Genomic DNA, 22,980 nt, shown 5'->3' with positions numbered 1-22,980 from the left:
CGTCCCCTCAACGTGCGGTCGCGAGGGGGGGGGGGGGGGGCGGCAGCTACACACAAATACTGACCACCCCCCCCTTGATATTATATCTCCATAACCTCTGACACATGTTTTTTTAACTTATATTTTACATTTAAATGACTTGCACTTGTTGGAATTAGACTGATAGATGATCAATGGAACCTGATGGGGCAGGAATCATGGGCAGATTGAAGGGGATGGGAAAGATGAAAAAAGGACAAGATAATTATGTGGAAAGATGACTGTGGGAGAACATGGGGTGAGTTACCTGAAACTGGAAAATTCATTGTTCATACATTTTGCAAGCAGAAAAGCAGATGACATTCTTTCATTTTTTTTCCATACGGTTGTCTACAGCACAGAGGGCTGTCACACTAATTTTGATCATCTGAGCTCTTCAGTAGGGAACCAAGACTGGGTTCAGTGGGTCTGTCTTGATCCCCTCTTTCATACTCCTCATCCTTCATACGTATGACCAGATCAGCTTCATTGAGCTGGCAATTTGAAGAGCTGCCTTCCATGTGGCTGTGTAATGAATTTTGTTTACTGCCCCAGCCAAAGTTTCTAAGACTAATGGCCGGTGAAGCAGCAACATTCAGGAAGCGATTAAATAAGGGGGTGTGAACTTTGAGCTCCATTTCTGACTCTTGCTGTACCTGGCTGTCGATCATGCTAAAAAAATAAAAATGTGAACAGTTAATTATATATAATGGATGTTGAAATAATTGTTGATAATTTTTCTGATGGGTATCTAATTGACTTATTTGGATTTCTTTACGTCATTGGATCTTGTGATTATTTGTGTGATCTCTGCTAATTGTAAAATTATAAAAAAAATAACTCAAGTGGACTTAAATCAGAACCCTAGTCCCAGAGTGAAATGGATATTTCAAATTTCTGATAACTTAAATACAATCAAGTTGCATTCATTTGATAACATCATGACGATCCTTAGGGATATATTTTAGATGCTATATTAATACAAGTTATCATGAATAAGTCTCCTATTTTGATAAGCTATCAATGGTATTTCATCAAATGAACTAAATCCATTCAATAAACAAGTAATATACATAAAATAATGTAAATTACTTTAGAAATTGTATTTAACTGAAAAAATAATATTTGGATAATAAATTTGGCTCGTATGCCAACTAATACAATACTGTATCATAGTTACTAAACTAGGAGTCTGTCTCAAAAGTAGATTTGAATCGCAATATTGACAGTTCCCGAATTTAAATTAAGTTGTCTCAGTGATGCCCATCATGGATCACAACAACCCATCAACATTTACAGTTCCTTATATCCCCATTTAGTTCACTATTGGCTTTTGGGGAAATAAATTTGCCATCCTTCTATCCTCTGGTCTATTTGTGAATCCAGATTTCCCACCCCATCCTACAAGCAATTGTTTATGAGATAAATAAGGTTGGACAATAAATGCCAGGTCTGGCAATGATGTGCTCATCCTGTGAATGAATGCATTGCTTAAATTTAATGAGTTTTCTCCCACCACTTATGAAGATATAGAATGGAACTTATACTGACTGCATATCGAAGGTAGATCCCAAAAATGATGGTTTGTGTATCTCGCTAGCTGTGGCAGTGGTGTAAGGAGGTTGAGGTGCAGTATTGTTCCAATATTTATCCTTCTCCAAAGCTGGAAGATTCAGGTACATATCATCCACTGAAAGAAAGGAAACCTGCATAACCAATAAATAGTCAAAATCAAAAATACTGGAAATATTCAATAAAAACAGGAAATACTGGAAATATCTGTGGAAAGAAAAACAGATTCACCATTTCAGTTGGAAGACCTGATTGTCTTCAATACTGTTTTATACATGTATATGTTGATGATTTTTTGCATAATGTTAGGTATTATTTGATGAGAAAGAAAGCTATGTTTGTAAAGAATACAAGATGGCTTCTTCGAATTATCCTTGTGGCCTGTGAAGCACAAAATAACTTTGTCCACAATTACTAAGCTGAAAGATTTTCAATATGCACAAGACAAAGTTAAGAGAGTGTAGAGAAGGCAGATCCCAAAATAAATCTTTAATTAATCATCATTATTTAAAACTTGAAAATCCTGATCTTTGTGATGCTTTTAAATTTCTCTGATAACCTAATTTTTCCAAAGTCAATGCTCGAAGGGGCCATTGATGTCGGATACACTCTTAAGGCAATTCCCCATTGTAACTGCATTCAACTCCGTTTAAACAAAGAACTGCAGTTGCTGGTTAATACACAAAATGCTGGAGTAACCCTGCAGCATCTCGAGAACATGAGCAGGTGATGTTTCAGGTCGAGACCCTTCTTCAGAGTTCACAGATGCTGCCTGACCTGCTGAGTTAAAGCCATCGAATATGATTCTCACATCAACAAAATGGACTCTACCTATAATTTTCCCTGAGCTGAGTTTATTATATCACCTGCTGAGTCTGAAGGAGGGTCTCGACCCAAAACGTCGCCTATTTCCTTCGCTCCATAGATGCTGCCTCACCCGCTGAGTTTCTCCAGCATTTTTGTCTACCTGCTGAGTTACTCTAGCACTTTGTCCTTTCCCCATTGTATTAATATATGCCACTATCTGATTTAATTGGCTATCACACAAATAAAAGCTTCACTATCTCAGTACACGTGAATATAATAAACAAATAGCAATATTTTCTCTGAGGTGGCACTGGGGTCAGAAAGAACACTAGCACTTTGATACGTTATTGATTAAAATTAACAAGTGAAGACTAAGGGAGGTATCTGCCGTCATTGTCTCTACTGTCAGCCATTTCTGCAGCGCCAAAACACGTGCCTTTTGCACAAAAATGCAATAAGCACAATATTAACATACCTGAAGATTGCGGTCTATCAGTTTGTTTGTTTCAAAATCATCATCATCTTCCCCAAATGGATTAATGATCTGTTCTGCGACCTGATTATGGAAGAAAGATAGGAAAGCAGCTCAGAGAAAATTATAGGTAGAGTCCATTTTATTGATGTGAGAATCATATGAGATGGCTTTGATGAAAAATTGGAAAATTACATGTATGAATAACCATAGGAGAAAAAGAAGGTTTGGCACAGATCACATAGTCCACATGCACTATTGGTTATAACTGATCACTGGGATTTCTATTGAATGATTTGCATTTCTTAAGTTAAGCTGCTAGATATTTAGGTTTTTTCACAGCTTGCCTTCCAAAGGCTCTGACAGACAGTTATGAAATAAACAGTATTAGAATGTGAAGTTGGACATGGTACTGGGATCCATCCATGAATTTCTCCCATGCTTATGAATTTTTAATTTATAAAATTTAGAAATGAGTAATAAGATGGGCTGCGGATTCACCGTTGCGTAATTTTCATGCAACTCCCTATAAACATCTAAATTCCCTTAATCTGTCCTTTTAATTTACACAATTGATTGCAAAGTCCTGACCTTAAGCCAGCCTGCATAAAAGAAGAACTGCAGTAAGGTGAAGACAGGAACATAGATGTCTATCTTATCGTCTTCGTGGCCAGGCCTTGGATCAAGAAATTGGCGTCCAATCAGACAGCAAGCAAAAAAGGAATAAACAGCAATAGTGACCACCTGTGAATGAAACAAAAGGGACAGTCATAACTCATGGAATGTGGGCCATTCACAAGATCAGAAAAAATTAGTTTGCAGAACTACTCTTGTGATCAAGTGTTTAAGAAAAAACTGCAGATGCTGGAAAAATCGAAGGTAGACAAATATGCTGGATAAACCTAGCGGGTGAGGCAGCATGTGTGCAGCAAAGGAATATGTGACGTTTCGGGTCGAGACCCTTCTTCAGACTGATGTGGGGGAGGGAGGAGTGGGAAGAAGAAAGGAAGAGGCGGAGACAGTGGGCTGTGGGAGAGCTGAGAAGGGGAAGGAGGGAGAAAGCAAGGACTACCTGAAATTGGAGGTCAATGTTCATACCCAAGCGAAATATGAGGTGCTGCTCCTCCAATTTGCGGTGGGACTCACTGGCCATGGAGGACAGAAAAGTCGGATTCGGAATGGGAGGGCGAATTGAAGTGCTGAGCCACTGGGAGATCGGTTTGCATTAACCAACCTGATCTCCCGGTGGTTCAGTATGTGGCTTCTTTATCTAGGTATTTATCTTGGCAAAAAAGTTACAAAGTGCTAAAGTAACTCAGTGGGTCAGGCAGCATCTCTGGAGAACATGGATAGGTGACGTTTCGGTGGGGACTCATCCTCAGACTGACTTATTAGGTCGGGACCCTTCCTCAGGCTAACAAACACAGGAAACAGACTTATCAACTCTCCCCCTTCTTGATATCTATGTCTCCATTACAGACTGTCTATTGACTGTCTCTCCCACTCATTAATATTGGTGGTGACTAGATAAGCCCCTGCCACCAATCCTGTTGACACCCCAGTAAAAGTCAAATAATGTTCTTTGTACCCAACACTCTTCTTTCTGTGGTAACCACTCCTGTATCCTTACCAACATATTGAATGAATGAATGAATAAGTTTATTGGCCAAGTATTCACATACAAGGAATTTGCCTTGCTGCTCCGCCCGCAAGGAATGACACATAAAACATTAAACATTAATAATAAGACATCATCAATTAAACATGAGAATTAAATAAAATACCAGAGCAAAAGGAGGCTACAGATTTTTGGTTATTTAGTAGAGCTACTACTTGTGGGGGAAAAAAGCTGTTTTTATGTCTGGCTGTGGCAGCTTTGGCAGTCCAGAGGGAAGTGATTCAAAGAGTTTGTGGCCAGGGTGAGAGGGGTCAGAGATGACCCTTGCAGTGTACAGTTCATCAATGGAGGGAAGGTTGCAGCCAACAACCTTCTCAGCTGATCGGATGATTCGCTACAGCCTCTGGATGTCGTGCTTGGTGGCTGAGCCAAACCAGGCCATGATGGAGAAGGTGAGGATAGACTATACGATGGTCGTATAGAATTGGACCATCATTGCCTGTGGCAGATTGTGCTTCCTCAGCTGCCGCAGGAAGTACATCCTCTGTTGTGCCTTTTTGACTGTGGAGTCGATGGTGGCCCCCCATTTAAGGTCCTTGGAGATGATGGTTCCCAGGAATTTAAAAGACTCCACAGATGCGACCGTGGTGTTGTTGATGGTGAGTGGGGTGGGGGAGGGGGAGCTCTCCTAAAGTCTACAATCATTTCCACTGTCTTAAGAGCATTGAGCTCCAGGTTGTTTCGATGGCACCAGGATGCCAGCTGTGTCACTTCCTGTCTATAGGCAGATTCCTCCCCATCCTGGATCAGTCCAATCAGGGTTGTGTCGTCCGCAAACTTGAGAAGCTTGACAGAGGAGTCAGTGTAGGTGCAGTCATTGGTGTAGAGAGAGTAGAGGGGAGAGGAGAGTACGCAGCCTTGCGGTGCTCCTATGCTGATGGTCTGCGGGTCCGAGATGTGCTTTCCCAGCCTCACATGCTCCTAGACGTACATATTACCTCAGGATCCCTTATATTGCAGCTGATCAGGTGCCTTTTTGGAAATTCAGATATATCTAAAGGTTCTCCTTTATCCACCCTTTTCGATAGATCCTCAAAGAATTCTTCTAATAAATTTTAAATTATTTTTTTTTTTTTTTTTTTTTTTTTTTTTTTTTTTATTAGAAGTACGGTAAATTACAATAACACACAACACATATATCTTAATACATTTTTTGTACCGCTTCATTTTTTTTTTTTTTAAAGCTTTAAGAAAAAGATAGAAGTAAGGAAAGTAAAGAAGGTGCGCAAGAGTTGTGAAGTGCAGAAGAGTGTTGGGAAAAGAAAGCCCCTTAGAAAAGAAGTTAGAGAAGGAAGTAAGTAAGAAAGTAGACCCTAGAAAAGAAAGAAAAAGAAAGTAAGGACAATCGCTCTATTATAACATTAAACTCCGCAGAAAGACTACCAACCAAGTCTGTTTTTGTTGTTTTATCTCCCAATGCCAGGTCCTGATACCATTTATTTATTTATTTATTTATTTAAAATTACTATTGCACCTCATGCTTGTAATAGGTCCATAAACGTAGACCACGTCTTTTGGAATTGGTTTGCTTTATCTGCTAAGAGGAATCTCATCTCTTCCAGATGTAATGTTTCAAACATATTTGATATCCACATTTTTATTGTTGGTGTGGGCGCATTTTTCCAGAATTTAAGTATGAGCTTTTTTCCCATTATTAGCCCGTAATTGAGTAAATTCTTCTGATACACGTTTAATTCAGGGATATCTTCCGATATCCCAAAAATGATCCATTCTGGTTTTGGTACCAGTTTTATTTTAATTAATTTTGAAAAAATATCAAATATTCCATGCCAGAATTTTTGGATTTTTGTACAAAAAATAAAAGAATGCGCTATGGTAGCTTCTTGACACAGACATTTATCACAGATTGGTGAAACATTGGGAAAGATTTTATTTAATTTAGTTTTTGAATAGTATAGTCTATGTAATGTTTTGAATTGGATAAGCGTATGTCGTACATTGATCGAGCATTTATGCACCTGTAGTAAATGTTTATCCCAGCTCTCTTTTGAAATTTTTATAGCTAATTCTTGTTCCCAGTCTCTTCTAATTCCATCTGTTGTGGGTATTTCTATGTTTAAAATGATATTATATAAGTACGATATTAAGTTAGCTGATTCCGCCTTTGTCTTCATTGCTTCATCCAGTAAGTCGGAAGGCATATTATGATAGTCTTTTGTGTATTTTTTCAAATAATCACAAATTTGAAGATATTTAAAATATTGGTTATTTTTCAAATTATATTTCAGTTGTAGTTGTTGAAATGATAGTAATTTTCCCACTTCATACAGATCTTCGAGCGTTTTGATTCCCATTCTTTCCCAATGTATAAATGATTTGTCTATGATTGATGGTTTAAACGATGGGTTATTGGCTATTGGTATTGAGAGAGATAGGTTTCTTAATTTTAGATTCTGTTTTATTTGTTTCCATGTTCTAATTGTGCTATGTATAATTGGGTTTTTATTATAATTTTTATTATTCAGATTTATTGGTGAGAGGATAATCGCTCCTATATTACTCGGGGAGCAATCCCCTTTTTCCATTACAATCCAGTCCGCCTGCTGGGCAGAATTGTCCAGCAGGTGAATCATATTTTTAATATTTACTGCCCAATTATAATACATAAAGTTAGGGAGCGCTAGACCCCCCCACTCTTTTCGTTTATTAAGGTGTGTTCTTTGTATTCTATGGGGTTTATAATCCCATATGAAATTTGTAATGTCTGAGTCCAATTTTTTGAAAAACTTTTTTGGGAGATATATAGGTATTGATTGAAATAGGTATAGAATTTGTGGTAAGAAAATCATTTTTATAGCGTTTATTCTGCCTATTAAGGACATCGGAAGTGTTTTCCAGAATTTAATCAAATTATTTAATTTCTTAAGTAGGGGATTATAATTGGCTTTAAACATATCCTGGTAATTTCTAGTAATTTCAATTCCCAAATATTTGAATTTTTCTGTAGCTATTTTAAAGGGGAATTTCCTGAGATGTGTTGAGTCTTTTGGTTTTATCGACATAATTTCACTTTTGTTCCAATTTATTCTATATCCTGAAAAGGATCCAAAGTCCTCAATTAAATTTAATATATTCGGTATACTAATTTGTGGTTTTGTGATGTACAGTAGTACATCATCGGCATATAGGGATATTTTGTTATTTGAATATTTTGTATTATAACCGTAAATATCCAGGTGTGTTCTTATTTTTTCAGCAAGGGGTTCAATTACCAAAGCAAATAACAGCGGAGATAATGAACAACCTTGTCTATTGCCCCTTGATAGTTCAAATTTCGAGGATAATATATTATTAGTTAGTATTCTAGCCGTAGGTTTGTTATATAATAGTTTTATCCATGCAATGAAGTTCTCTCCCAATTGGAATTTTTGCAATACTTTAATCATATAATCCCATTCTACTTGATCAAACGCTTTTTCTGCATCCAGTGAGATGATAGCTAACTCTTGGTCGTGAGATTTATGTGAGTGCATTATGTTAAGCAAACGTCTCAAGTTATTGAATGAATGTCTCTTAGGTATAAATCCTGTTTGATCCTCATTTATTAATCTACTAACATACCTGCTTAGTCTACTGGCTAGTGTTTTCGCTATTATTTTTTGATCCGTATTTAACAAAGCAATAGCTCTATATGAACCTGGTTCTTCTATATTTTTATCTTTTTTAAGTATTAATATGATCGTTGATTCTGCTAGTGTTTCAGGTAAGCTTTGCTCCTCAAAAGCATATGTATACATTTTCTGTAATCGTGGAGTAACTATGTCATAAAAAGATTTATAAAATTCATTACTGAATCCATCTGGTCCTGGTGTTTTTCCATTCTTTAGTGTTTTTATTGTGTCTTCTATCTCCTTAGAAGTAATTTGTGCTCCCAGTTCCTCTTGTTCCCTCAGTTCTAATTGTGGTAGGTTACAGTTATCTAGAAATTCTGAAATTTTATTATTGTCTATTAACGTTTTAGATGTGTATAGATTCTGGTAAAATTGAGCAAATCTTTTATTGATATCCTTGGGTAATGTTAATAATTCCCCTCTATCTGATTTAATCTTTAATATTGCATTCTCTTTTTCCCGTTTTTTCAGTTGGCGTGCTAAAAGTTTGTGGGGTTTATCCCCGAATTCGAAGTGTTCTTGTTTTGTAATTTGAAATAATGTTATAACTTTCTCTGACAGTAATTTATTTAGCTTGAATTTCAATAATAGGATTTTATTATGTTTATCCATAGTTGGATCTTTAGCATTATCTGTATCTAATTGTTTTATTTGTTCTTCTAAATGTCTTTGTTCATTCTTATTCTTTTTATTTTGATAAGCTTGAAATGAAATAATGACTCCTCTAATAAATGCTTTGAAGGATTCCCATAATAGCGTGGGGGATATATCTGGTGTATCATTTATCTCAAAAAATAGGTCCATCTGTTTTTTTAGATATATACTCCCTTGTGGGTCTTTTAAAATTTGCGAGTTAAACCTCCAGAACGATTTATTCATAGACATTCCTTCTAGTTTTAAAACAAAAGTTAGCGGGGAGTGGTCTGAGATCGCATTAGTGTGGTATTTAGGGTTCATAGTGTGCGGAATTAATTTTGTATCCACAAGAAAATAGTCTATCCGTGAGTATGTTTTATGCACCGTTGAATAAAACGAATAATCCCTTCCCGTCGGGTTTGCAATCCTCCACACATCTACTATATTTGTGTTTTCCATATATGTATGTAAAAGTTCACTGGTTTTAGATTTCCTATTACCTTTTTGTTTTTGCATCGATTTATCTAGATAAGGGTCTAAAACACAGTTAAAGTCTCCTCCAATTATGACATTTTGATAAGTACATTCTGCAATTATATTCAGAATTTTATTAAAAAATTGAGGATTATCAAAATTGGGCGCATATATGTTTACCAACGTAATTGGCGTATTATTGATCTCTCCTGCTACTATAAGGTATCTCCCTTCCTTATCTGAAATAATATTCTTTGATTTAAATGGAATTCCTTTACGAATAATGATAGCGGTACCTCTAGATTTGGAAGTAAATGAAGAGTGAAATGTTTGGCCTATCCAGTTCGCCCTCAGTCTCGTCTGATCTTGATGTTTAAGATGCGTTTCCTGTAGAAACGAAATATCCGTGTTGTATGATTTCAACTGAGCTAGTATCTTGCCCCTTTTAATAGGTTCGTTAATACCCCTTATATTCCAACTGCATAGTGTGATTCCTCCCATTTTCTTTTGATTGTCGTCATACATTTCTACCTATTTTGATGACCTTATTTATTATGGTGCATTCATACCTCAGGACTCTGGTTATTTTGGGAGCATTTATAATATAGACTTCCTTGGTAGTTCCCCTCTGCGATTGTCCTTGAAAAGAAAACACATAGATGTGACATATTGTGATAATAAAAAAAAAAAGTATATCAAATAAATTTACGGTGTCTGAGTTTCGGACACCGTAGTGAGTGACCCACTCGTCTGTGGGGTACGACATCTATATCGCTTCCGGTGTAGATGTTAAAAAATTAGCCCCGCTGCCTTTATTACCCAAACCCTAGGGGGTCGGTACCGTTTCCAAATAAGTTCTATTTCACCCAGTTGCAGTATATATATATATATGTTTCATTCCAACTTATCAAATCTAATCATGTATTAAGTTACATATATTCCTCACTCTTTATCTCTTAACTATTTGTAAATGGTTTTAGTATTGTTAAAAGTGATTTGTTCGTTGAAAGGGTTAACCGAAGTCAGGCTCCTGGAACTGTGCCAGGTGCCCGAGTCTCCTCCCCTCCCCATTCGAGCTGCGGAACATATGTAATTACGGTTGTCTGCGTTATAAAGCAGGCAACACATTTTTATCAGTTTCAGTTGCTATTTCTATATTAGAATTTTTAGTTATTAATTATTAATTATTAATTTTTATCAGTTTCAGTTGCTATTTCTATATTAGTATTGTTAGTTATTAATTATTAATTCTCAATATTTTGTAAAACTGTATAAGCCATGTGATGTTTTTCGCTCTCAGCTCAGCAGATTCACTCCCATGTTATCAGTCTTTCCTCGTTTGAGCACAGAATGTCCTTGAGTTAGATTCCGCAATGTTCAAGGCGAGATAATAATGTCTAGACACGTCTCTTGGAAAATCTGTTGCGTGTAGTAATTTTTAAAGATTGGTGTTGTTCGCTTATTTCACTTTTCTTGTGATATTCTTGTTGGGGGGATAAGCAAATTAATTTGTTCATGACGTCTTGGTGATCAATCTTCAGTTGTTGCTGCCTTGGCCACAATTTCTTGAGCGTATTTAAGAGATTCCACCGAGTTAATAAATGTTTTTGAGATTCCCCTGAAAGTAATACGCATTCTGGCCGGATAATATACTCCACATCTGACACCCTTGACCTCGTAAAGAGCTTCTCTGGTCTGTGAGAACTTTCTTCTCTTCAGAACAATCTCGTGAGGGTAGTCCCGTAGGAGTTTAATAGAATCATTTCCGTACATCATGTTCTCTCCGTATTTGATCTTTTTCATCAGCGCTTCCATTGTTGGGATATCCCGAAGTTTGATTATGATCTGTCTTGGGTAGGCATGTTCTCCTTGAGATTTTGGTTTAACTCTGGGTAGTCGATGTGCTTCTTCAATTACAGGTGCCTCAGATAGATTGAGCACGTGTTTAATTAGGTTGGCAGTGTACCCACGAGCATTGTCCCCCTCAGCTCCCTCTTTTACTCCACGTATTCGTATATTTTGACGTCTTGAGCGAGCTTCTAGGTCAACATATTTATCAGAAACCTTTGTAAGTTGGCTCTTGAGGCTGTCTATTTCTAACTTCATCGTCTGCATCTCTCCAGCCATCTCTTCCACAACAGCTTTTATATCTTTCACTGCAGTTACATTTGCAGAAACAGTTTCATGCACAGCCTCAAACATCTTTGTGGACTCTTCTGCCACCTTATTAATTTTCTCCGTTAATTCTTCTTGCACATCATCAACTTTTTTTTGCAGAGCCCCAATGCACTCAAGTATTTTTTCATTACCGGCATTAATAAATGCATGCATGTTTTCCATCAAATTTAAGTTTCCAGCTTTCAACTCATTTTTCAAATCTCTTACCGAGTTCTTTAACTCCTCCATTTCGGTTTTCTCTTTTGTGGTCATCTCAGTCTTAGATCGTGTAGCCATTCCAGAGTCCACTCCAGAGGTCAGTTTTGCAGTTTCTTGGTGTTCCTGAGTCTTCAGCAGGTGTTTTGTAGCTTTCCTCTGTGGGCTCTGACCTGGAGACGTTTTTTTCATTTAAAATGCCTTTCCCTCCGTTAAATTCACGGCGCTTACTGATGACGTCATCAGCACCGCGACATGAGACTCCGGTAAGTTTTTAAAAACGGTCCCGACCTCCAGACCCAATTTTAACGCGAAAAATCGCGATTTTTTCAGCGGAGCTAAAAAGTTTGCGACTGCTAACAAAGCATGTCGCCACCGGAAGTCCTAAATTGTAAATTATATCTATGCAAAGACTCAGTGGTAGATGTGACATACATTGATGTTGATAAATTCCCCACATCATGAATTTCTGATTTCAGTGAAATGCCAATGAACTGGATTCCCAGCACCACCTAGGAGTTCCCTCTCCTGCCCAAAGAGAGGAAAAGATAATTTACACGGTGGCGCAGCGGTAGAGTTGCTGCCTTACAGCGCCAGAGACCCGGGTTTGATCCTGACTACGGGTGCTGTCTGTATAGATGGTGCTCCCCATGACCCACGTGGGTTTCCTCCGGGTGCTCCGGTTTCCTCATACATTCCACAGACGTACAGGTTTGTAGGTTAATTGGCTTTGGTAAAGTTGTAAATTGTCCCTAGTGTGTGTAGGATAGTGTTGGTGTGCGGGAATTGCTGGACGGTGCAGATTCGGCAGGCCAAAGGCCCTCTTTCCACGCTGTATTTCTAAGCTCTTAAACTAAACTAAACATTGGGATGAAATTAGGCTGTTTGCATTTATACCTAAAATAACTCAATAAATGTAAACTTTAAAAAAACTTTTATTTCTTCCTCCCAGTAAGCATGTGAGCATTGACAGCAGTTGAATAACTATCCATCTGCTTGAACCCGTTCTTACCCCTGCTACATACCTTTGTAATACTACCTTTGCTAATACAGGTACTACCTTTTGGGAGTATTTTTATGACTTCGCCGTCTTGAGGTGGTTCTCAGCTCATTTTCCTCAGCATAGCCTGGCAGACCAGGGCCATTTCCTGCCACCTTCCCCTTGACCCAAAATGCATACCATGTATGCTAGAGATCAACAGACCTGGCATAAGCAGTGGATTGAAGTTGGCATCATTCAGTTTTGTGGGGTGAAGTTCAATAAAATACTGACCTGAGTATACACGAGAGGAATGCTGATCCAGTCATAGTGAAACAACAGGCTGCATTTTGCACGATGAAGATTTAATTCCTGCAAGAAAGGAAAGGAAAGATATCTATATATCTACATATCTATCTATATATCTACATATAGAAATATATATATATACATATATATGTGTGTGTATGTGTGTATATATATACCAGGTATACAAATTATGTTAAGTGATGCATCATCATTTATGTAGTGAAGATCACTGAGGAATATGTGAGCAGGAGGGGCGGCATGATGGCACAGCAGTAGAGTTGCTGCCTATAGTACCAGAGACCCGGGTTCGATCCTGACTATGGGTGCTGTCTGTGCAGAGTTTGTCCATTATTCCTGCGGCCGCTTGAGTTTTCTCTAGGTTCACACTCCAGATTCTCCAGGTTTTCTGCCGCACTCCAAAGACGTACAGGTTTTGTAGGTTAATTGACTTTGGTAAAATTGTCCCTGGTGTTTAGGATAGTGCTAGTGTGGGTGGTGATCGCTGGTCGGCACGGTCTTGGTGGGTTTCCACGCTGTATCTGGATTGGATAGACTCGGCTTGTACTCACTAGAATTTTGAAGATTGGGGGGGGATCTTATAGAAACTTACAAAATTCTTAAGGGGTTGGACAGGCTAGACGCAGGAAGATTGTTCCCGATGTTGGGGAAGTCCAGAACAAGGGGTCACAGTTTAAGGATAAGGGGGAAGTCTTTTAGGACCGAGATGAGAAAATAAAATTCACACAGAGAGTGGTGAGTCTGTGGAATTCTCTGCCACAGAAAGTAGTTGAGGCCAGTTTATTGGCTATATTTAAGAGGGAGTTAGATGTGGCCCTTGTGGCTAAAGGGATCAGGGGGTATGGATAGAAGGCAGGTACAGGATACTGAGTTGGATGATCAGCCATGATCATATTGAATGGCGGTGCAGGCTCGAAGGGCCGAATGGCCTACTCCTGCACCTATTTTCTATGTTTCTATCTCTAAAGTCTAACGTATAATGTATTTGACCATTTGAAGTGATGCTGCACACTGGTGTTAATTTATACTTTATCGACGTGTTGTAGGCTGAAAATAATGGTAGTTCTGTTCCATAGTAAAGACCACTGGATAATTTGTCATTCAGTCAGGTTTGCTTTTCATGCTGTTCAATGAGATTAAGAATGATTTTATGCAGATAATGCGTGTGCCAACTGTGCTCCACTCATTGTAGTTTTCTGGAGAAATTACTCTTTTTTTCAATGAGAGTAATTGCTTTATAATTGGTTGTAGGTAGTTTCCTCAATGTTTAATAAGCCCACTGAGTCCATAGCAAGCATCGATCACCCATTCACACGATTTCCATGTTATCCCTCATACTCTACACATTAAAGGCAACTTTACAGGCAATTAATGTAAAATCTGCATGTCTTTGGGATGTGGGAGGAATCTGAAGTGCCTGGAGGAAACTCTCAAGGTCACAAGTAAAACTTGTAAACTTCACCCAGACAGCACCCAAGGTCAGGATCGAACCTGGGTCTCTGGTGCTGTGTGGCAGCAGCTCTACCATCTGTGCCACTGTACAACCTTGAATGCTTCAGACGAGTTGTTCTCTGAGTGAATTTCCCTTCCTTAAGTGCAGTGGATTTTGCTGTGAGCTTTGTCGTACACTCTTATGTCCTCCAACTCAATGGCAGGCGCTTCTTGTAAATAGGGCACACTGATTTATTTACAGTACGCTAGGGATCAGGCTTACATCCATCAGTAGTCTGAGAGCAACATCGTCACGGATCCGTCCTTCACTCCTTGCCTGAGCTGCCAGATTCGTGAACCACACACACGGAATCCAATACTTATTAAAGTCAGAGTAATGGCTTTCAAATTTCTCCAGCTCTTCATGGGTCATAAAACCTGTAAACAAGAATGAGTAGCAAATAGAACGTAGAACATAGAGCAGTACAGCACAGGAACAGGCCCTTCAGCCACAATGTCTGTGCCAAACATGATGCCAAGACCAGGTGTCCTAAACTTCTGAGGCGCAACTTTCATCATTGTTCAACTCTAGTCAAGGAGAAGCTATACTTCACCCTCGTTAGACCTCATTTGGACTACGCAATTGCAGCATGGGACCCATACACAAATAAAAACATTTCTTCCATCGAACGTGTCCAAAGACAGGCAGCTTGATTTGTTACTAACACCTATGAGAGAGAAGCGAGTGTCACCAAACATCTGAATTCTCTGGGGTGGAACCCTCTCCAAGACAGACGTGAAGCTCACCGTTTGACCTGTTTTTACAAAATGTTAAATGGTCAGCTAGACATAGATTACAAGACCTACACCAAACCCAAACCAATTAGGAGCAGACGAGGGCATTCGATCCAATTTGTGATCCCAGCTACAAAGACAGACGTGTACAGCAATTCGTTCTCCCACGCACGATTAAAGCATGGAATAATCTCCACCCAAATAAAGTTACCCAACCAGATGCAACTAAATTTAAAGTAGCTCTTTCTTCCCAATAACCCTTTCTGGCTTAATCCCTCCCTTCACCACCTCCAGTTTAAATTCCATTTGGAATATTTTGGAGGGCCAAGAAACCAAGAACCAAGAACTCATATCTGCCTGTGCCTAATCCAAACCTCCATATCCATATGCCTATCCTAAAGTCTCTTAAATGTCACTATCGTATCTGCTTCCACCACCAGCATTCACCATCCTCTGTGTAAAAAAACTGCCTAGCACATTTCCTTTAAACTTTACCCTCTCATCTTGCTATGCCTCTAGTATATATAGTATTTTCCATCCTGAGAATAAGGCTCTGACTGTCTACCCGATCTATGCTTCTCAGAATTATATATACTTTATCAGGTCGCCCATCAAACTCTAGTCTTCCAGAGAAAACGCCAAGTCTGCATCATTCTGGTAGAACTCCTCTGCACCCTCTCCAAAGCCGCCCCATCCTTCTTGCAATGGGGTGAACAGAGCTGCATGCAACACTCCCAATGTGGCCTTACCAAAGTCCTATAAAGCTGCACCATGAGTTCCTGACTCTTACACTCAAACTTATTTCATGGGAGTGTATTTATGTACTTGAGAAGTTAAAATCAAAAGGGACAGACTTTCCATTCCCCATTAAAAAATCAGATGGAAGAATCCCATAGGAATAACATTGAATGTTGTCTGGTTTTCAATTCATGAACATTAGCTGGCACCACTTATGGTCAAATGTTTGTCCAACCCATTCTTTATTTTAGCTGTAACTACCTAATTCAAACACACACAGTTTCAGCATCAGGATAATCTGACCGTCTGATCTAATGTTGTCTGTCAAATGTGTTAATTAAACTGCCAATTACTATTTAATGATATTATTTTGTGTACGCAATTTCCTTTTGAACTCGTTTTAGACTTAAAATTACAAGTAGATTTATTCTTTTCAAACAGGCAGTTGTCTTCAAGTAACTATCTAATACCTTATATTATTGAATATTGCTGATTTGAAAATACTTCAAAATGGCTAAATGGGTGGAGTGGATCATTTACAATGGTACATGACCAATCCAGGAGTTTCATAGTATCAGTGAGAAGAGAATATAATTAACAATTATTCACGGTTTATCATCTCCAGCTATAAAGTGCAGAATATTAACCAAATCATTGTGTATGGCTGAACTAGGAGACTGGGCATGTGGAGGAGTTTATCTCAGTGGCGTAATGGGTGAAAAATCCACTGAGCATTGGTTCTGGTACAGGTGTTTGTGCTTGATTTTTGCTTACTTAATTAATGAGAAATCAGGATTGAAGGCGTAACACTGTGGCATGAGTGGGTTATTGCGGCAAACAAATATCCTCACATCCCATGCTAGAAAGTGTGTGTGCATGACCATCTCAGATTAAAAGGCAGAGGCTTCTGTATTAATGTGTCTTGTACTTGATTATTCCACTGACAATGGTTCTTATGGTTGCACATACCTATTTACAATCCCCTTGTTGTACCAACAGAACTAATGCATTCAAAGACTTATGCTCTGTTCCTATTGATTCTGCTAATGGGTATTCATCAGTAAATGATTCAGGCGCCTGCCAACTCATTATTCATAGTTCAGTTTAGTTTATAAATACAATGCGGAAACAGGCCCTTGAGTCCGCATCACCTGAAGTGCGGGAGGAATCCGGAGCTCCCGGCGAAAACCCACGCAGGTCACAGGGCGAATTGTACAAACTCCGTACAAACAGCACACATAGTCAAAATCGAACCTGGGTCTCTGGCGCTGTACAGCAGCAACTCTACTGCTGCGCCACCGTGCCACCCCAAATATTCCTCTTCAAATATGAGTCACATTACCTGCTTCTACGACATGTTCGATGGAGGGAAATCTCTTTCGGACCCTGGTGCTAATGGAGCGGAGGATAAGCACTGCGGACAGGTTGGCGTATCGGATAAGTGTGCGTCGCAGGATCCGACCTCTCTCATCAGCGCCATGAACATTGCTGGACACCACACACATCAGCCGATCAGGAAGCGGGATGTTTGTGTACTGGTTCCACCAACGGCCGATTATAAGTGTCACATAAAACCCTGCCAGGGTGGGTGATGGGGATAAGGTTATGGATTACTATTAGTGCAGAAGAATATGAAAAAGTGACACATTAACTTGGTACATCTACATTTACACATTTTATGGTAAGCATGAAATGTTACAACATTTATCATTTGGCATCGCGCTCAGATGTGTCAAATAAACGTGTCCAAAAATAAAATGTGAAAGCTTAGTTTAGTTTATTTGCACGCGTATCGAGGCACAGTGAAAAGCTTTGTTGTTGCATGCTGACCAGTCAGTGTAAAGACTATACATGATTACAATCAAGCATCTAAAGTGTATGGATACACGAAAAAGGGAATAACATTTAGTACAAGATAAAGTCCAGTCTCGAAGGGTCTCGACCTGAAGCTTCACCCATTCTTTCTCTCCAGAGATGTTGCCTGTCCCGCTGAGTTACTCCAGCATTTTGTGTCTACCTTCGATTTAAACCAGCATCTGCAGTTCTTTCCTGCATATTAAGTAAAGTTCCTTTTGTTTCCCTACTGTTCAAAGGACAGGATAGAGCCTTCACCGAAACAACTCTGTATCTGTAATCTCGTAGCAGAACCCATTAATAATATGAATGATTAAATGAATAAGTTTATTGGCCAAGTATTCACATACAAGGAATTTGCCTTGGTGCTCTGCCCGCAAGTGACAACATGACATACAGTGACAGTTAGGAATGACACATAAAACAATAAACATTAATAATAAAACTTTATCGATTAAACGTGAATTAATTAAAATAAATATAGCCGAGGAACATCCACCAATAAAATGCCCATTTGCATGTCTTCTAAATATAAGGGTAACATTACCAATTTTTACAACATGTTCAATCTCTTTCCAACCCAGCAATAAGTAATGAGAATGGGTCGGGGTATTGGGTAAACTCAGATTTTCCCTGTGATGTGTTGGGGCAGTGCAAGCTGAAATCTTCCCACATAAGACCATAAAGCATAGGAGCAGAATCAGGCCATTCAGCCCATCAAGTCCACTCTGCTGTTCAGTCATGGCAGATCTATTTTTTTCTCATAACCCCATTCTCCTGCCTTCTCCTCGTATCAGCCCATCCCCTCTCGCTCGTTGGGACATTATACTGGAGCACGACTTAAAAGCTCTACTTACGTGGACTTTTATTTTATGTTGATGTTTGGAAAAATCTTAAAACAATCCACAATGGAAATATACTTGTAAAGTTCCCGGAAGCCATAACTTTCAGACCAAAGCATTCTGACGGCACATTAAATAGTTTCATTTCACAACAAAAAGCCACAATCAATTCCCAGCAAGTAATGGCCATACTTGACAAGAATTACTCTTGTATCATGTCACTTGAGCATGTCCTGTTTATACAGGTGCCTATTTTTCAAGGACTTGGGATTTTTCTTAAAAATAACTAAATTCCATAAAGTTCTTTGGATTGGAAGAACTAACCACGATGATTGTTTTCTTTTCCCTTAAAAATGAAAATTCTGCAGGTGTGGTCTGGTCTAATTTGCATTTTCATTGTATCCTAACTACCCTTTTCTAATATATCTGAGAAATTGGCATGAATATTCCCTCCAAATCATTGTTAAAGTAAAAAACAAACATAAATGTGAACAACTTACATATTGCCCTCTTCACAAAGATCAACTCTTAATTCCTGACATGCTGAAAAGACATATACAGGCTTGGAGCTGCAGATATTTACTGGGAGACATCAAAGGCGGCCAAAAAAAGAAGTGCTGGGATGGTTAAGTCTCTCGTGGTTAAGATGGAGAATTGGGCAAGGCCAAATTATTTTGGAAACAATTCAAGAAACAAGAGAAGGTTTGACTAAAATATCAACGTTCAGTTCAGAAAGAGAAGGAATGGAAAACTGGTGGTAGTTTAGAGTCAGCGGAGTGGAACATAAGGTTTAGAATGTAGGATCAGAGGAAATTTCGCAGTAGAGTGACCACATGACATTATCTCAAAGTGTGGGTGATGTTTCTATGAGGTCGGGTGCTAATGGTGAACAAGAGAGAAGTGATGGTGGTGGGAGTGATGTGCACGAGAAGATAAATAATTGAAAATTATATTATTCCAAATGATGGAATGCTGAGTACATAATACAGCAGAAATGCACCAGGCTGATTAGACACTACAGGAATGCCAAATGCATCAGGGAGATTACTTTTCTCATATTATCACTTCACCCTGCATGCTTTGACTAGACCATGACATGCCGGATTGTTCAAATACTGCTTGGTCAAGTTCCAAACATCTGCCTGGCCATTCGATTTGTTGTTATCTTAAGTGTTTCGGCTATTAACCTCCAGAAACATGTTTAATATTAGTGCCAGTTCCCAAAGTTATTTTGTAGGATATGAATTAAATTACCTTCTTGTGAGAATTTCAATTAAATTGTGACTTAGTTATATGTTTGAGAAAGGTTTTAATGCTTCAAAAAGGAATGTGGTTGTGTTTGGCATTCAATTGTATGCAACGTGTTAGAAAACTGGACTAGATAGATAAACAGGGCATTTATAATCAGAACCAAAACATTGACTTATTACAGGGGGCCAATTGAAATGGCAGACACCAAGGACTTCCTTTTTAATCCTGCCAAGAGGAAAGAATAACAGTCACTATGCCTATTCTGTGTAGAATCCTCACAAACTAACAGGAAACAGATTCCTTACAATACAAGTTACAATATAAATGCACGTTTTTGATATTGATTTATTATCTAACCATCCTTCATGGTTTTATAGAATTAAACAAAAAAATTAGATTCAAACCTAAAACAAAAGACATTGGGATAAGACTTGTCTGCTTATCACAATAGGTAGCCACCTTCTCGAAGACAATCTTCTGTGCAGGTGACAGGAAATACCTACAAGAAACAGAAGTAGAAACACATCATCAGATACAAGTAGTAAGTGTAAAAGTGATTTTATCTGAGTTTGAACTCTTATACTTTCTTTAGTATCAGATTGTGCTTTTACGGTTGCGACCAGGCCTTTGCGGTTGCAGCACCTAAACTATGGAACAACATCCCTATTCCCATCAGAACTGCCCCTCCATCAACTCTTTTAAGTCTAGACTTAAAACTTATTTCTACTCTCAAGCCTTTCTTGAGGTCCGCTGAGGGAGCGCTGTGTGTATTTATGTATGTATTGTTGATCTATGTACCACTGTTTGTAGCAAGTTAGTATCTGCACTATTGTAAAGCACTTAGGTCAACGAGAGTTGTTTTTAAATGTGCTATAGAAATAAAATTGACTTGACATGACTTGACTTAAGTTAATTAACATCAATAGAATTTGAAGAGGGCACTAAGAGGTATTACTGATGGGAGGGAAGTGATCATTGTCTCTATAGACTTTAGCAAGGCCTTGGACAAGGCCCCATGTATTATGTATGGAATCTAAGGTGAGCTAGAGAGTTTGGAGGCCCATTACTAGTAGAGTGCCATATAGGTCAGTGCTGGATTCACTGTTGTTTGTTATTTGCATTTACGATTTAGATGACAATATCATTGACATTGTTAATAAAATTACAGATGTGAGGAAGGATATCTAAATTTACAACAGGATCTAGATCAGTTGGGAAGGTGAACTAGGGAATGGCAAATGGAATTTAACTTTGACAGTTGTGAGATGTTGCACTTTGGTATGCCAACTCAGGGCAGGATTCACACGTAAATGACAGAGCCCTGTAAGTTGCTGTAGAACAGACAGACCTGGGAGTATAGGTGCACAATTTCCCAAAAGTAGCGAGTCATGGCGTTGAGTGGTGAAGAAGGCATTTGGCATAAAAGGACTGAAAATGCTGGAGTAACTCAGTGGGTCAGGCAGCATCTCTAGAGAACAGCATAGGTGATGTTTTGGGTTGGGGCTCTTCTTCTTTTGACATGTCCAGTTACAATCGCCCTGGTGTAGGACGGATGTCATTAAGTTGGAAAGGATGCACAAAGGCTTCACTGGGATTTTACCTGGACTTGCGGACTTGAGTTATAGGGAGAGGTTGGATAGGCTGGGACCTTTTTCTTTGGAACGTTGGAGGCTGAGGGGTGACCTTATTGAAGTATACAAAATCACGAGGGGCATGGATATAGTGAATGCCCACACTCTTTTTCCCTCAGGATTCAGGATTTTAAAACTATAGGGCATAGGTTTAAGATGAGAGGGGGGAGATTTAAGAAGAACCTCAGTGGCAACCTTTTCACTCAAAGCATGATCCAATCTGGAAAGAGCTGCCAAAGGAAGCAATGGAAGTGACTAAAATGATGATTTTGAAAAGACATTTGGACAGATATCTGGACAGGATGGGTTCAAAGGGATGGGGCCAAATGCAGGCAAATAAGACTAGCACTGATTGCCAACTTGATCGGCATGGAGACAGTGGGCTGAAGGGCCTATTTCCATTTTGTATAACTATATGACTATCTTTTCAGAGGATTATTGTTGAATATATCCTGCTTGAAATGAACAAAACTTATTTTATCCCTACCAAGGCACTGCCCTCTCTGCATGTACCTCCATCCATCCATCCCTCTGTGGACTGATGTACAAGGGTATCGACGGGTAATTCATAACATTAGTTGGGGCAGTTACTTTTCTGAGGACGAGTTACATGTCCAATGGGAAGGATTGAAATAAAGAATTGCACGAGAGAGGGACCTGTAAATAGATTCGGATTTTGGAAAGAAAAGATGAATGGAGAGAAGCAGTTGTTGCTTTGAGAAGGATGTGATTCTAAAAATGCTGGACAGAAATGGGAAAGAGATGATTTGATAGGGGATCAAGAAGAGGAGTTCAGTGATTAGTTACAAAAATAAAGTATTTTGAAATACTCCTTTACCTGTACATCACACTGAAAACTGAGTACAAGCTGATGAACACAATGAGCTCCTTGTACAACAGTTTGTAAATACTCCCTTTCCAACGCAGGAGAAGCTTGGAGAATCCAGCAAACTGGGCATCTGCCACTTTTAGTGTGTAGGAAATCGTCATGGTGCCTCTTGGATGGAACTATCTGAAAGTTCTATAAAAGTCTCAAATGAACATTTACAAAGATAATATGAGTGTATTGCACAAAATCTTTCGAGGTTAACTGATCGGTATTTTAGCACAGGGCGGCAGGGTGGTGCAGCTGTAGAGCTGCTGCCTCACAGCACCAGAGATCCGGGTTCGATCCCCACTACCAGAGCTGCCTGTACGGAGTTTGTACGTTCTCCTTGTGAGCGCGTTGGTTTTCTCTGGATGCTGGTTTTCCTCACGCATCCCAAAGACGTGTGGGTTGGTAGGTTAATTGGTCTCTGTAAATTGTCCCTAGTGTGCAGGATGGAGCTGGTGTACAGGTCCATCCTGCAGGAGGAGGAGCCATCTTGGTGAACGGCTGCTAGCCAGCAGCCGTCCGTTTTAAATCCGTTTTTTTAAATAGTTTTTAGTGAGTCCTGTTTTTTGTTTGTAGGGGATATGGTCTTTTTAATG

General features: G+C 39.0%; 1 protein-coding gene across 1 annotated transcript; it reads right to left on the bottom strand.

Annotated features, from left to right (window-relative positions):
• Positions 1–88: 88 nt before the first annotated feature.
• best4 (bestrophin 4) lies at positions 89–22,500 on the bottom strand. Its single transcript, XM_033028748.1, has 9 exons — positions 22,349–22,500; positions 20,284–20,378; positions 17,275–17,508; positions 14,683–14,837; positions 12,936–13,013; positions 3,461–3,613; positions 2,873–2,953; positions 1,570–1,724; positions 89–690 (listed from the first exon to the last, which is right to left on the bottom strand). Exons 1-9 carry the CDS (start codon positions 22,498–22,500, stop codon positions 393–395), a joined length of 1,401 nt encoding a protein of 466 aa, XP_032884639.1. The 3' UTR covers positions 89–392.
• Positions 22,501–22,980: the final 480 nt, after the last annotated feature.

This window comes from Amblyraja radiata, chromosome 10, assembly GCF_010909765.2.
Source record: "Amblyraja radiata isolate CabotCenter1 chromosome 10, sAmbRad1.1.pri, whole genome shotgun sequence".
NCBI classification, from domain to species: domain Eukaryota; kingdom Metazoa; phylum Chordata; class Chondrichthyes; order Rajiformes; family Rajidae; genus Amblyraja; species Amblyraja radiata.
This window is presented reverse-complemented; position numbering and strand designations above follow the sequence as displayed.

Bases quoted from the DNA above. Each gene is read 5' to 3' on its own strand.
- best4 (XM_033028748.1), bottom strand. From the start codon at position 22,500: ATGACGATTTCCTACACACTAAAAGTGGCAGATGCCCAGTTTGCTGGA. The intron at 3,614-12,935 runs GTCAGTATTTTA...TTTCATTCACAG, and splicing joins TTCCTCTCGTGTATACTCAG to GTGGTCACTATTGCTGTTTA. The intron at 1,725-2,872 runs GTATGTTAATAT...TTGGTTATGCAG, and splicing joins TGATAGACCGCAATCTTCAG to GTTTCCTTTCTTTCAGTGGA.